Below are 17422 nucleotides of genomic sequence, written 5' to 3'. Positions count from 1 at the left end.
TATTGCATGTGCTTATTAAAAAGTGAAATCTAGGGTAGTGATATTTTCTTTGGATAAAGTTAGTACTATTTATCTCGGACCCGGATTCCCCGTTACGTGGTGTTTGGCGTCTCGACCGTTAATCAAAATTGGACGGTTCAAATTGCACACAAACAAAATCAATTGCAAACTATTTCGGCTGCCAATTCCAAAGCAAATAACTAAGCTGAATAACTGTGACACTGTCTAATCCAAATTTGTATCTTTTGAGTTGTACTTATGGAGCAATGTATGTTTAATCTTGGGGTTATCTCTATTTTTCATAGTAGAAACCAAATAATAATGTGAATGCATTCGTATTAGTTATTATTTTCGAAAATAAAAGGTTCCACTTGCAGAAGGACCCGAAGAGAATGGGCAGAGAACTCAAATGTCCAATCTGGTATGAATCACCTATTCAATTATCCTTTTTTTTCCTCTTTCTCTATTGCTATTCCTTTTGCTAATTCACTTTGCATTCTCATTCTTCAAACAGTTGGAGTTTGCTACATTCTGCAGTTTCACTCACCCGGAATCAACTTTTCTGCAAGTAATACACATTACACACCATTCAATTTCCTCTCTTCGTCTTTTCAACAATGTGTTAGTCAGTCATGTACTACTTTCACTTCAAATTAAATTTGCATGTGTTGCTTTCTAAATTTATATTTGCCTTGCTAACTATTGAGAAATCTAATATACGGAAAGGAAAAGATTGCACATTTTACAGAAAGCATTGTACACTTTTATGCTTTGATATTATTAAAGATCATGTTACAGTTTGAGAAAAACAATGCGAAAGTGATGATGATTCTGGTGCAATGTGTAAAAGGGTTCAGATGAAAGATTTCTTAGAAGTATGTCAACAATTATTTAATTGAGAATCTGATATTTCCACTACTAAAATTGTACATTGAGAAATGTATTTATAGCCTGGAACTGTTAGAGGTATTGTAACAGAACCTAAAGCACAAACTCTCACACAGACACCTGACACGACACAAACACGCCGACACTGCTAGCTAATTTTTAAAATAGGGAAATGCTAACGAGTGCCCGAGACACTCTTTAGGGGTGGTAAGTTTTTATGAAAATTTGTGTGATTAATCCATTGAAAATTGAAAATGTTTGACTTTCTTAAGGAATAATTTCTCAATTTAGAATGCTTAAAGAGTGCCTCGAAGGCACTCGTTAGCATTTCCCTTAAAAATGCAGGACACCGACACCGATATATATATATATATATATATATATTTATTTATTATAATTAAATAAAAATATTATCTAAAAAAGATCTAAATGGAGCATGTCTATATATGTGCATCTTAATTGAGCAACTATGTTTACTAAAAAAAAGTTCTTAAGACAAAATACGACAAATTTTCACCTCATTGACCCAAATACTATACCGAAAAGATAAAAATGTTGTTCATTCATCATCACTACTTCCACACATCTTTAACCCCCATAGAAGTGTTTGAGAAGTGTCCAAACAGTATTAAAGTGTGTCAAAGCATTAGAAAAAATTGTTGGGACACATGTGGTACAGTACAGGTATCGGATACCAACACATGTCGGACATCGAGACAAGCCTGTCAGATGTATTCATGCTTCAGAGAACAGAACTAACCACAAGCTGACCTAGTAGCTAATAGTAACTGAAAGACCCATTGCTGACTAACTCAGCATGGGTGCATAGAAGGGCTGGGCTGCATCAACAGAGATATGCAATTGGGCCTGAGCAAATTGTAGAGAACATGCATGCACGTACAGACATTTTATGCAAGCAGAGGGTAGAGCGGGAAATCTGAATTTGTCAAACAGTCTCAGTTTGTCTGAGTTGAGTGCATCTGTCACAGTCACATGATCTTAAGATATAGATTGCAGGCCACCCGCGTGTCATGGTCGGAACATTTTCTCCGACAAAGAAAATGTTTTTGCAGCTGCCAGAATTGGGTTCAGAGATAATTGACTGTACAGTGTACACAAGTTGTCACCGCAAACAATTGGTGGTAATGAAGGGGTCAATTATGCATCCAAAGGACCTCTGCAGTGGTGCCAGAGGCAAGGCTGTGGTTTTCTACCTCACTGTTGGACTGCTTCTAGCAATGTTTGTTTCTTGGCCCACCATGAAAATAAATTGGGACCTAATAACCTAATAGAAATAACCTAGTCTTTAGGCTTTGTATTATCTACATATAGGATGATTGTAATTAGTAGAATGGTTGAATTCAATGAAAAAATCTTTTGGAAGTGAAATGTATATCAAAATGAAGAAAGAGTGTCATTTTATATGCTTGAATAATCCAATCATGATAACGTGAAGATATCGATGTTCCTCCCACTCATCTAGTATTAGGAGAGATGAATCTTGCTCTCATTGTTCACTTGAACTTTCTAGAATGATGAAGAGTCTAACTAATCTTTGTAAGTTCATAATCACAAAGATTGTTGAAATACAATGCTAGTAAGTTTTTTTTATTAACCGAGTCCTTGCACTTTGAAAAAGAATGACAAGAAGGAAATCAGAAACTCAGACAAGAATCAACAATCGGTGTAAAATAGATATAAATATCTTAAGTTAAGGCCTTAAGTATTAGAAAGAATGCATGTATGTATTTGGTCTAAATACATGCATTTTTTGCTAATATTCAAAGCCAGAGGGAGTACGTTAGTAAAGACTATACTATACTCAATAATATGGAGTCGACTGCGATGACGCATTTCCTCCCTTGAGTAGTTATGGTCATGTAGTTGAATTTTATACTAAAAGATTCAAATTCAAAAGTTTTGTAACTTGGCATTCATGGACTAAAAGTAGTCATCAAGAAGAACCATGTTTCAAAAGGAATGTTAGAAATTAGAGCAACTATGCTAGTGGGTTAATTAATTAAACTTGATTCTCTTCTATTATATTTCTAAATTTACAAATTTAAGTTTACAAATTTAAATGAAATAAATTCACTCATGTGTTACATAACTTACATTCAAGAGTTGTCTTGAATAGTTTTAAATTGCGATACACAAAAACCACTATTAGTTGAGTAACATAGAGATTTTGGAAATTCCGCAAGTTGCAATCTTCTACTTTAGCTAAGATCGTGACATAACTGCATCTTTGATCTCAAACGCAATTTAAAACTGGCTATAAATAGTCGTGTATGGATGTACTAGTATATATTTGTAGATTTTGTGTCCTAGGTTTGTTTGAATTGAGTGAAACACAGCTGAGGAAAGGGTTGGTTGAGTGCATCTGTCACTTGATCTTCAGATGTATGTGGGCCACCAAGAGTGTCATGGTCAGAACCTTTTCTCGAATAAAGAAAAGGTTTAACTTCATGCGTTTAGTTTTCAATTGTGTATAATGAATGAAGGGGGGCTGCTATGTAAGGAAATTCTGCACACAGAGGACCTCTGCATGCAGTAGTGTTGTCTTATTCTGCCTCTATGGCGGATTTAGCAGTGTTTGTTTCTTGGCCTACCATGAAATTGATATCTAGGATTTGCATTGTCTACCAACAGGAAGATTTTAATTAGTAGAAAGGTTGATTTCAATGAAATGTCTTTCAAAATGAAGAAACTGTTTCATTTTTTTGCTTTGATAATCCAATCGATCTTCGTAAGTTCGCGGGGATTGTAAATATATAATACTATTTATGAGAAATGTTAAAGAGATCGTCGAACAATAAATGCATGTATACTTGGTCCAATTACATGCATTTTTTTGCTAATATAATCAACTTTTAAAAGAAATGATAGAAATTAGAGCAAAATGCAAGTCGGTTAGTTGATTTATAAACTTGATTCAACCCTTCTTTCATAAGTGCTATGTATATATTTCTAAATTTTTAATTTTACAAACTTAAACGAAGTAATTCGTTCATTATGTTACATTTCTTATATATATAGTTTTAAATTGTGATACGCAAAAACCACAATTATGAGAGTAATATAAAGGTTTTTGAGGTATTCTTAACTGTATAATTGCAGCTGTATTAGTTGAAATTTTCTACTGCATGCATTTAAGATTGTGACTACATGCATCTACCATAATTAAGGCATGTATAAATGTACAAGTAAGTATATTTGCGTCCCCATTTCTTGTTATAACTTTATTCTTTTCGTATACTAAACCAACCTGGGACTGCAATAGGAAACTGCAGGATTAATTGCTAGTAGTATTCTATTCTATACCATGATCCATCCATCCTTCCCATTCCCAATGTGAAACTTATAAAAAGGCATGGATAATTAAAGGTGAAGGGGTAGCTCTTACTTACTGTCCCACCACAAAGAATCCCCCATTGATGAATGAACCTCATTGAATTCAGAGTTCCAATCACATTAATAATTGATGTTAACTCATCTCTTGCTTTCCAATTGAAAGATACCTGTTAATAATTAACAAATACCTTAAAGTGTTTTACAATTAGACAAAAGTTCACAACCACTAGAATTATAGAACAATTATTGAGCAAGTGTTACTATTTATAGATACTTGTCGGTGAGTTTTTTTGTCCTTGATATTTTGGGTAAGGGGCTTCTAGTAAACTTAAATAAGGACAAGAGGTAAGTAAAATCTAATTTAAAATGGTCATATTAACTTGTGTCGCAAGTAATAAAAACATAATTTTTCTTGTTAAAAAAAAAAAGTAAAAACATAAATTTTGTATTGAAAAGCTAAGTTTTAAGCTTCTAAGATATCAAATGCACAATTTGCAAGACTAAATCTTTATGTTTGATTTCTTAACTTGTGTTCTTGGGACACAAGTTAAAGTTTCTAATAAAAATTTGTTGATACCAAAATTTAAATTCAGGTTTTTCTAATGTTTCATCTTTACCAAAAACTCCTTAAACATTTGAGTTCGTTTAAAACTTGTGTGTTATTTATTATGGAAGGAAAATAGACATCCTATAAAATGTTAAATTTTATTTGAAGTCAAGTTACTTGTATTGTTTTTATTTAATCTGATGCATGATGATGAATAACTTGTATATACAAATTGGTAGCTGATATGGAAGCTCTTGTTAGATGACTTATAGTTATCTTGATTTTAATCAGTACAATTGGTTATTGAATTATAAGTTGTATGTATTATAAGAGTGAATTGATATTTTTTAAAAATATTGAATGAATGAGAGGCCTGTTTGTGCTGCCGACAGAGGAAAGATAGAGACAAAGTTGCTATCAAGAGTCATGTAGGAACATTTTAACTGCATCGAAAAAGACAACTTCTTTCTTATGGCGGTGGCAAATGGAAAAATGCCCAGTTACGTGATTTTCAATTTATTGGCTAAAAAGAACTAATTGTCAAAGAAGAATTTCCTCAATCATTCAGAGCAGAAAAGAGAAAAATAAATTATGATTATCAAATCTATTCGAATCGAATAATTAGTTACCAAATCTCTCTAATACTAAATCCATTGTTGGATCATAAATATTTATCTCACAAGAAATTTAATTGTTGAACAAAACATAACGTGTGAAACATCTTTTGAATAACACATTGGATTCTCAAGGGTTGTTTAGTACATAGACATTCACATAGTCTCATAAGTCATAACTATGACTCTATGAGGAAGCAGGACTTGAAGTACATGTCGTTTTCTGTCTCATCTTAAATTGTTATTAGCGTCAAATATTGGGCTCCATCAAGCAATAAGCATATTCTTCAATAATGGCTTTTTACAAAAGCATTGCTAATTGCACTTAATTTGTATATTAAGCTTGTAATAATCAACAAAGTAATAGTTCACACCTCCGATTTGCATTAATTAAATTGCACTTAAAATATACTTGCAATTAACGTATTCTCTTCAATCTTCATCCATATCCAATTTCATGTTGCATTTTATATATGAAGTACGTACTTGTATCATGAAAATAATTGATTTTCTGCTCGGGGTTCACATTCACATTAATTACTAATAATGATTCTGATTTTGCGTACTTTCCCTACCAAAAGAGCTTGTCTTCTTAATTATTGAAAGATACATGAAAAATTATAAACAGATTCTAGCACAATTTTTATAAGCCAGTTAGTTGGGATTTAGAAATCAACTTTATCCCAAAGCAACGAGTTGAATACTACATTGCAATTTAAGCAAGATCAATTCATTTTTTTAATCTAAAGACATAAAAGGCATAGCTCATTATTTTGCCAAATTATTTCAGTCGATCTCAGGCTGTATCATATTTATTTCCTAGAACTTTTTAAAATATGTTGATCATAAATTATGTTAAATAGAACATACGCTCTCTCAATTTCAAAATGAGTGCATTTAGTATAAAAAAAAAAAATCAAAAGGAATGTCATTTACTCTCTTTAATATAAGAATAGTTTTTTTTTCCCGATTCCGCCCGCTAATAATTATTGAGTACCCTATTTCAGAAACATTATACTCAATTTACATTTATAATGATGAAAAATACATGACAATGAATTAAAAGTTAGTTTAATAAAAGTGTATTAATGTCTTTAATTTGACAATATTATTGTACTTTTCAATTTATGTATAAAAACTTTAAATACCATTCATTTTAAAATGAAGAAAGTAACAATGATCTAATACGCATGCACAAACTATATGTTAGCAAGTTAAATTTTAAGATTTTGTTAGAAGAATATTTGGATGGGAAAACAAACCACATTGTCATTATTTAAATTTGCCGTATATATCACACCACTCACAAAGATCAATTAATATATAGTTTATCAAAATATTAATGGTAATTAACGAGTAGCCCATGTGATGATGGAGATACTATATGATTTTGAGGGAACAAAGTAAAGGACACAAACAACTAACCACAAAACTCCATTTCAAAGGCACCCTATGCCCTTGGGTTATGAACTTTCTTTCATGGTTCCCTTCATACGTGGTAATGGCATTTTTTAATGGAAAATGACATCGTGTACACGTCGCATTGGGTCCATCAGTTCTGAAAACCCCAGATTTCTAAAACTTGCTTCTTATTTATACACATGTAAGTACATTAATCGATGATGTTGTGAATTGATTGTAAAAACCACACCAATAAAATTTGACGCGTGGAGCAAATTAATACCAAGTAATCAAATAAAGTGGGTAGCAAATAATTAAACAAAAGTAAACAACAAGAGATAAAAGGAAGAAGGAGAACACAAGAATTTGTTTACGCAGTTCGGTCTAATGATGACCTAGTCTGAGGGAGAGAACATCTCTCTGTTCCACTATAATGATATGAGTTTCTTTACAAAGAGATATTGAGTTACAAGAATCAGTCTTCAAACTTAATTCTACCCAAGTCCCAGCCTCTTCCCGTGACCAAGAGACTCAAACCTAATGGTGTTTTGTTCAAGGTGAATCAAAACAATCTCAACCCTAGTGTTGTTGCCAAGAGAAATTCTCTATAAACCCTAGTTTGTATGTTGACTTCTAAATCCTGTTTTCTACACAGTGTATCATTTGATACAAGGCTTTATATTTATAGTGGAAAGTAACCCTTAAAATATGAAACAAATCTTCACTGAAAATACATTTATGTTATTTCCTTCAGCGTACCATCGTGCCACGTTTCGATTACATCGTGGCGCGTTATGATGCCATCGTGCAACGTTACGATTCCATCGTGGCACGAATTTTCCAGTGACTTGCTTCAACAATCATGACATGTTGCTTATCCATCATGACACGTTTCTCCAGATTACTGATTTTAAGTTAACTCTCGCAGATTATATATAAACCTCATCCAAATTGTAACTTTTTTGAATGATAGGTCCATTCCCATATTATCGATTTTAAGACCAAAAAAAAATATTGACCTAAAGATTAAGTTAGTATACAGTTTAGTTTGATGTAGATTGTTGTTGGAACACTAGCAACAATAGTGGAAAAGTTGGATATAATAGACATCTTAGTAAGAGTTAGTGTTGGTATGACTTACAAATGTCTCACATTGGAGAGTCATACTACGTAGTAAGTGTTTATATAAGTTGGGAATGACCTTGCCATTGGGGTATCCACTTTTGCGAACAAGTGAGCGCTTAGAAATTATATATATTTCACACTCGCGACGCCGCCATCGAGCTGGATTTGGGTCAAAAATTTTTTTTTTTTTTGTTAATTTAATCATTAATCCAAACGCACTTATATGTAACAAATCCAACAGAGTATCCATAAGGCTCCGGATAAGTGATCATCTGATCAGTCTAAGGGTGCTTTGAATTACATCCATACCAATAATTAACTTAATGCACAAGAAAGAGATGCATCTTATTTTGAAATTTTATAACGTCAGAAGCCTCATTTAACCAAGAGTCTTCCGCGTTACATATTTATGGAACAACTAGAAATATGCAATTTTGCAATTTTGTGTAATATGCTTGGAACAACTAGAAGAAAAAAAAAATCACATTTATTTAGTGTGCGTGAAGGAGTCATATCTCCCTAAAATGTGGTCAAGATTCAATTGGATGGTAAATAAACCTCTCTAATCCGGCATATTTCTTATGGGTTCGACGGGAAAAATTTATCTACAAAGCCTTTATTGGCTCATGTGATTTGTAGGCCACAAACGCACGATTCTATCGCATAGTAAAAATATCGATTCCACAAAGACTAATGTTGATTACCAATTATCTTTCCTAAGTTAAGTAGCTAAAAAGATTGATTTTTTAGAACTTGATTGTTGGTAGAAAATAAACAATAGTAATACAAAAGCGTCAAAGGATTGTGATTTCATCACAATGATAGAAAACCCAATCTCAATGCACTTTGTTTTCTATGAATATCAAAGTTCTAGAGATGAGGTAAACCAATGTAACTTTATCCTGTTTCAGAGATGGATAAACATGTTTTGAACTAACGAGACATCCTATTTTCATGGCGGGATTGTTGGTAAAACCCGTTAACCGTCAATATTACCCGTTAACCTTCAATATTACCCTATATCACCTTACAAGAAACTAGAATACTTTCATATTTCAAATCTATTGTTCTATCTTATAGGCTTAACACCAACCTTTAGCTTTAAGTTTGTAGGTTGGTGCCTATGATAATGAATCATGGTTTTATGATTATCCTCTAATTGTTGATATCAACTTCACATTTCAATCCATAATTTCATACTTACAATGTTGATTAGGAACAATAAGATAGAATTAGAAGGTTTTGAAATTCAAGAAACAAGAAAGAAATGTGATTATGGAAAGCCTAGCTATCATTAGACTTCTTTCCGTATTTCCAAGACTAAATGGATTTGCTCACAAATGCTCATTATAAATGTTTTTGCATGAATCCTTTGACAACCAGTCTTGCCTTACGCCTTAAAGGTTCACTTTGATCTTGAAAACCGTTTTCCATCAATAGAATTTCTTGCCATTTTGTTACTAATTTAGTCCCATGCAACTTTTGAACTTTCTGCATCAACATTGTACCACTTCGAGTACTTCATGGATGCCCAATCACTTTCATTTGAATGATTTTTCAATCTCAATTCTTTCCATCAAGAGCTTCTTTAATTTGGCATGGAGGTAGTAATTAGGTTAATCATTTGACATTAAGATACAAGATTTTGTTCACTGACCGAACCAGGGGTGGCAAGGGGGAGCCACGGCCACCCCATCTTAATTTTTTTTTATACCTTGAAATTTGACAGAATTCAAATGTGTTGCAGGGGTGGCAAATTCGACTTTATATATTATGTAGTTTAAATTTTGAATGATCGATTTTTGGTATATTACAACTTAAATGTGTTGATGGCGGCCACCCCAAACTTTTTTATCCGACTCCGCCACTAAATTCTCTTGTTCATTCTCCTAACAATCCATTAAATATTAGTTACACGTACGGGTAAAGATTCTCACGGATGTAAGAAGTAAGGTCACGTTTAGCATGGGAAAGCTGCTTTTTTCCCACCATGGAAAAGTTAGTTTTTGACCATTAGATCAAACCAAGAACACATCCTTATCATACTTCCTCATCACTAGATTTTCTTCTTTTGTCTTCAACCTCACAACCATTAACCAAGACGGTGATAACAAACAACATCGTCTTCATCATGTTCTTAAAAAAAAACCAGAAAAAGTAAATTAAACAACAAATTTTTAATTTTAGTTTGGCGCATTTAATTAAGAGTATTTAAAAGATTATTACTCCCAAATATCTTCATCTTCTTCTCACAAATATCTTCGTCTTCTACCTATAGAAATATGTGTTTTATTAATTTCTGATAAACTCCTCCATTTTTTTTCCTTCTTGTTCTTCTTCAAACAACCCATACTATAACAGCAAGAGCACAGTTTCGGATCTGCATAACCCTTTCTTTGTTCTTGTTGTTTTATTTTTCTTTCACCGAAAGCACTGTTCATCGTCATCTTCATCATTAGATGGGTTGCCCCCAACCCATTTTTTGACCCGATTTAAATTGTGCATTCTGGGCATCGATTTCAGATTCTAAAAACAGAATTATTATATGAATGCTTTTAAATACTAAATTTGTATGTTAGATGGGTTGAAAGTATTCAAACTGTGCATTCTATTATAAAGATGATTCTTTTAATATTGATAGAGAAAACACATAAGTCCATTGATATTGCATAATGTTGAATTAAAGGAAAGATGGTGGTGGAAGATGATGTGGAAAAAATTGAGTGTTGAGAGATCATGGTAAAATTTTGTTCCCTACTTAATTCAATGGTTAAAAACTAACTTTCCCATATGTAAAGTTTTGTCCCATGTTACTGCCAGAAAAAAAAATTCTAAAATAAAAATAAATGATTTCTAGTTTCTAAAATTAGCTATTGAAAGTTTTCGTCTTTGTTATAGGAAGTAGGTACTGTGCGTCAATAAAAACGTCTAGAACGTACTTGTTACAACGCGTCATGTAATTATTCCCAGAATGGACTCTAGCTGTAAAGGATAAGAAGAATTACCATATATCATGCTTCAAATACCGCCAAAATTATGTGTTTGTTGCTGTCATCTATTCTGTTTATATATACATGAAGAATGTTTATGTTTTTGTACAAATTACCAAATTGAACACAAATACGCATTTGATTTTGGGCTTTTTAATGGTTTCTTTCGGTGGATTGGAGGTGGTGGAAGCTAATTGATCTTTTGGATAGGAGCTTTTTGGAGGTGGATCAACTTTGGTGTTTAGGACGGGAAGTTTAATTTTAATGGGTGTTTTTTTTTTTGTGAGTGGTGACGATGAGTGGTTGGATATCGTTTTAACAGTGGTCGTTTTCATGAATTGGTATGTTTTAAGGTGTTTATTTTCGGACATTCCGCCTATATACGGCACATTTTGTTTGTATTCTCAGTTTCGCTGATCTTTATTCGTCTTGAACAATGATTTAGTTGTTTAATAAAATTTGATGTTAGAAAAAAAATAAAGTGAAGTGTTAGGTTTGATCACTTTCACTAAAAAAAAATGGATCAAAGTAATACAATAAAGTATTATATTTATGTTATTAGATAAATATATATACAAACCTACATTAAATAAAGTAGTGCCATAAATATAATAATTTATATTTTTACTGAATTAAAATACCAGTACTACAAATATATACGTTGAATCTATTTAATACAAGTGGGGCTAATATATAATGGATAATTTATTAGACATGATTTATGACAACCTCATGCATGGAATCAGAATCCAATGCAATTCCCAGCGATTGGAAGAGTAAGTTTTGGGTAGAAGGATGAAAGAGATGTGTGGGATACAAGTTCTTACACTAGATGATCATGTTTTTTTTTATTTTTATTTTATAAAAGTACAAGAAGATTTAAAACTTTCGTATATCGATGAACAAAGGTGACAAACAAGTTGTACTACAAGTTTGATTTTATTCAAGTTTCGAGTCAGTCCAAAAATATTGATGATTTAGACAGCCGACTAGAGACCACCCTCATCCATATTTACATCAATTTCTAAGTCCAAATAATAGTACTACTATTAGAACGTAAGTACAAATTAACCAAGTTTCCTAATTAAGACTAAGATAATTAAGCAACCAATTATTTTTTTTATCAAACTTAACTTCTATGAATGAATAATGCATTATTCAACGTCATGACCGGAAAATGTTGTAACAACATAAATAAAGATGCTAACTATTTATCTAATACTATTATTAGATAATTAATAATGATAAATGTGAAAAGGATCGAATTCTTAAACATTGTCGGTGGGCATTTGTCACATTCGCATAATCTTGAAAAATCTAAACAATTATCTTGGTCGATAATGAGGTTGAAAATTCTGGGCACATTCAGAATATGAACCCTTTGACTTCTAAGTAAATCTGATCAACCACCATTCAGTATAATCGTTTTTGATCAATGCAGAATTTCTTCTATATTATTTGGGTTTGGTTATTGGCCAAACCAGCCAAACATGTTACAAAATGCTCTTATAACAAACAATTTAACAGTACTGCTATTAAAATATTAAAATAAATAATGTAAAAAAAGAAAACGAAAGAGCAAGAAGAATTGAAGAATTCACTTGTCTGGTGTTTGTTATATATTATCATGCCCACAAGCTAATGAATGCCATATGGTAGCTTATTGGCTTTGTGAATTTAATTAATTAGACTAGAGGGTTGACATATTGGCACGTGAAAGGCACATGGTCTAAGTGCAAGTATTTCTCCATTTTCATAGCTGGCATTGGCAAGGCCCACGCAGCACAGTACTTAATACAACAATACAAGTAGGGGTTATAATATGACTTTGCAATTACATTACCATAATTAAGAGGTTTAAATACACTATGGTGCTTTATTAGTAAAACAAAATTATAGCCATATCCTTGCTAACTCTAAAAGTTTAGAGTATCTTATCAATAACTCAATTTGAAACTAACTTTTTATGATGTGAAATTATATTTAAGGACTAGACATCACTTTTTCATAGGAATAAATTTACATTTGATTGATGAAATTTAAATTTAAAAAGTTGTAATTACATTTTAAATTTAACTTAGCAATAACACATTATTTGTCTATTTTAACTTCGATATCCAACTTAAAGATCATTTTTACCATCCAATAGCAGAGCTCAATTAAAATCAGTGTAAAAGTTTATATGAACAAATCAAGCATAAAATTTGTTAGCATTTAGAGGATTTAAACACGATTATTAAGGATAAATAATACTCCAAATCTACATTGACATATCCACGACCTTCAGGATCAGAAATAACACATTATCAAATATTAACAAGTGTACTTAAGATTGTTTGTTAGTTGTTAGTATACTATAACTACTGGTAGCTGTGAAGCCCCGATACTTTAAAATGGATGACGTACCGTATCCCCTGCGTATCCTGCACCGAGACCTGCCCGATATTTCCCGATACGTATCCGGAGAGTATCCAAATATTAAATTTTATTTTTTTAAAAAATAATTATCCGATACTTTCCGATACATCCCGATACGCACGGATACTTGTGTTTTTTTTTATATTATTTTGATTTCTGTTTTTTTTTTGTGTAAAAAATAAGAATAAAAACATTATAAACGTTAGTTACTTGTTAGTGTTAACTCTTAGTACTGATGTGTTCTTTTTTTGGATATAGTGATTCTTTTTTGGATCGATATAGTATAGCACTAACAAGTTCCTTTTGGATATAGTGTAGCATTGATGTATAACACTGCTGGTGCTCTTTTTGGTATATATTGCGTATGTAATTACCACTCTCTTAATCATCAATATTATATTTATATTAATGTGATACGAGCCTGGTTTCTTGTGTTTGTTAATATACTTGCATAATAAAAAAATAATTATAATTATATAATACATTTAATTATATAATTTTTTTTATTAACGTATCCCAGCCATATCGTATCTTGATTTTTGAAATTTTTCCATATCAACGTATCGGTGCAGTATCGTATCCGTATCGTATCTCGTATCCGGGCTTCACAGAAGTATGGGAGGTACTACAAATACAATAGTAGACCAACAAAAAGAAGTTAATTTAACTATAATTAATATTTACACACTAAGCATTATTACTACTAGCACTTTCTAATTTCTATGAGTGTGTGTGTGAAGTAGAAAAAGAAAGTGGTCTCCAACCAACACCAACCCATCTCTGTCTCTCTTTCCTCCTTTTCTTCCTCTCACACTCTCTCTCCTTTATATTTAATAATCTTCTCACACCCTTTGAAACTTCAGGGCTCAACCTCAAATCATAATCAGCTCTCTCACACAAACAACCATTTAGAGGTAACCCCCTTATTGCTGTGATCATAAAACAATTTCATAATCCTAAATCCACTCACTTTGCAGCTTTTTACAAACCAAAATGGCTTCTCCACCAGACACAAGCAAAACCATAAAGCTTGAACGTTACAACAGCTACATCAGAAAAGTTAACAGCACTAAACTCCTTAACGCTTCTTCCAAACTTCTCTTCCGTGCCACACTTTTAATAGCACTTGTTCTTGTTTTCTTCTTCACCTTCAATTATCCACCACTCTCCGACTCCACCAACCACCACTTCCACACACACTCCCACTTCCTCACCTCCGCATTCGGCGGTGGTGGAGCATGGGAAAGACATGTCCGTCACTCCGCCATTCCCCGTCGTCCTAATGGTTTCACCGTTCTTGTCACCGGCGCAGCTGGTTTCGTCGGTTCACACTGTTCCCTCGCTCTTAAAAAGCGCGGCGACGGTGTTATCGGTTTAGACAATTTCAACAGCTATTATGATCCATCTTTGAAACGCGCTCGTCAAGCTTTGTTAACTCAGCATCAAATCTTCATAGTAGAAGGTGATTTAAACGACGCGCCATTATTAACAAAACTCTTCGACGTTGTTCCGATCACCCACATCCTTCACCTCGCAGCACAAGCCGGAGTTCGTTACGCAATGCAAAATCCACAATCTTACATCAAATCCAACATTGCTGGTTTCGTTAACCTTCTAGAAGTTTCCAAAGCCGCAAATCCTCAACCAGCGATAGTTTGGGCTTCATCAAGCTCCGTTTACGGTCTCAACACTGAAAATCCATTCTCCGAACTTCACCGGACAGATCAACCGGCGAGTCTCTACGCCGCAACTAAAAAAGCCGGCGAAGAAATCGCACATACTTACAATCACATCTACGGTCTCTCCCTCACCGGACTCCGATTCTTCACCGTCTACGGTCCTTGGGGAAGACCAGACATGGCATACTTTTTCTTCACCAAAGATATTCTCCACGGAAAAACGATCGATGTTTACCAGACACAAGAAGGTAAAGAAGTGGCGCGTGATTTCACGTATATCGATGATATCGTTAAAGGTTGTGTAGGAGCGTTGGATACGGCGGAGAAAAGTACTGGAAGCGGAGGAAAGAAAAAAGGACCGGCGCAGTTAAGAATTTACAATCTCGGAAACACATCGCCGGTGCCGGTGGGTAAACTTGTTTCGATTCTTGAGAATTTGTTAAGTACGAAAGCGAAGAAGCATATAATTAAGATGCCGCGAAACGGTGACGTTCCATATACACATGCGAATGTTACAATGGCTTATAAAGATTTCGCGTATAAACCAACGACGGATCTCGCGACGGGGTTGAGAAAATTCGTGAAGTGGTACGTTCGTTATTATGGGATTCAGTCGAGGCTAAAAAAGGAAAATGAATTACCCGAGGATTCCGCTTGATTATTATTGTTGTTATTCTCGTTGCATCACATCACATCACATGCCTCTCATTTTCAACAGCAACGAAAAAGAACCTTCTCTCATTTTTCTTGTTTTTTTTTTTTTTTTGGAATTATTTGTTGTTAATTATTATTGTGTCGGTGAATTAAGTTATATAGATATATAAATCTGGTATAGAAAGAAGAAGGATATAAATGTGAAAGAAACAGAAAGCAAAAAAAAGCAAGGAAAGAAGGAGGAAGTGTAGATCTATGAGTTGGAGGAAAGAAAGAAAGGGGAGGTGTAATAATTATGGGTGGGGTGGGGTCTACTACAAAGGTTGTGGATCTCACTCTTTTTTTTATTCATATCATATATATATAATCTTCAAGGAAGAAAAAAAAAATGAAACAATGTTGTTATTATTGAACAAAAAATTATTTACATGTTGAACAGTTATTTTCCTAGGCTACTTTTCTAGCAAATTACTTGTCATTATATTTTGCTTTGGCTTTTTGGTTTGGAGATGCTATCTTAGTCATCACTCTTTATTAAAATAAAATAAAAAAAACCCACAAAATACTACAAACGGAGTCATGTGTGAAACTCAAAAAATCAAAATGAATTGTCATGTTATACTAATAGAGTATGGTTGGCTATATCTGTACATCCTGACATGAACGGTTGGAGTATTACAAAAATGACATTAGAAACTTGTTGGGGCAAATATTAGTTACTTTGCTATCAACAAGGTAACGACAAGAAATGGTGGTTATTAAAATGATAACATGTCAAATATGCTTGATTGGTCTCTACGGTGTTACCAATGTGATCTTTCACAACACATGTATGAGTGTATGTGAGTGAGTGTTATGCTACCTCTTCATCCCATATAATAAAAAATATCATCGGATTCCTCTCCAAAAGTTTGATGCTATCTCTTTCACAAGATACATTTCTTTTATCTTTGTTCACCAAACTCCAAAGAGGTCATTTGTTTATGCTTGAAGTAAAAAAAAAAAAAAATCCTTTTCAATTAGGATAAATATGCAACAACATTATGTTTAGGGATAAGAATAGACTTGATCGAGCTGGATTTTGCTTAATAGGTCAGGTTTGGTATAAAAATTAGAGTCGAGTCTAACTTATTATTAAAGTTTAGTTTAACATAAAGCCACAAAATTAACTTGTCGATGATGGTTCCTCTCATTTATAAACATTTATTTAGGTCATATCACTTCCAACAATAATGTTTTACATCTAAATATGTTTAAATGTATCTTTGATTTTTCTATTTCAATCTATTTTGGTTTTCATTTTTAATCTGCGTGCTTTACAAATTTCATACTTTTTTCTCATAATCTAATTTAAAGCTTTTTTTGTGATGTGATTCTTCAATAATGTGAAATTCATGTGATGATGTGATATTTTTTTTTTTTTTTTTTTTGCACTAAGCCTCCGGTTCTCAGTCAAAAAGGGTCTTGGTAATTCGAAGTTCAGTCGTAAGGTAAGAATAGTTTAATCAAAAATTATTCCATTCAGAAATCAGACTTGGATTCTCCCAAACGATTCATCCTTTGTAAAGTTCATTAACAACTTGAGTTCAATTGCTTGGTTTGTGATATTGTTAATTCAGATCATAAACAATATATTTTAGGATGATATGTTTTTATTTGATCGATGAAATTGGAAGAAAAAAAGTGTAACATGGTTTTTTATATCTAAATTAACAATGTGACACTATTTATTAAACATAATTATCCTTAGAT

The 17422-nt window shown here is 32.8% G+C and overlaps 1 protein-coding gene across 1 annotated transcript; it reads left to right on the top strand.

Moving 5' to 3' along the window:
* The first annotated feature begins 14089 nt into the window (after nucleotides 1–14089).
* Nucleotides 14090–15841, top strand: LOC11433233 (UDP-glucuronate 4-epimerase 6). Its single transcript, XM_003601614.4, has one exon. It carries the CDS (start codon nucleotides 14331–14333, stop codon nucleotides 15672–15674), a length of 1344 nt encoding a protein of 447 aa, XP_003601662.1. The 5' UTR covers nucleotides 14090–14330; the 3' UTR covers nucleotides 15675–15841.
* Nucleotides 15842–17422: the final 1581 nt, after the last annotated feature.

This window comes from Medicago truncatula, chromosome 3 (genome assembly GCF_003473485.1).
Source record: "Medicago truncatula cultivar Jemalong A17 chromosome 3, MtrunA17r5.0-ANR, whole genome shotgun sequence".
NCBI classification, from domain to species: Eukaryota; Viridiplantae; Streptophyta; class Magnoliopsida; order Fabales; family Fabaceae; genus Medicago; species Medicago truncatula.
Note: the sequence above shows the minus strand (reverse complement) of the source record. Positions and strands in the feature narration are given on the sequence as shown.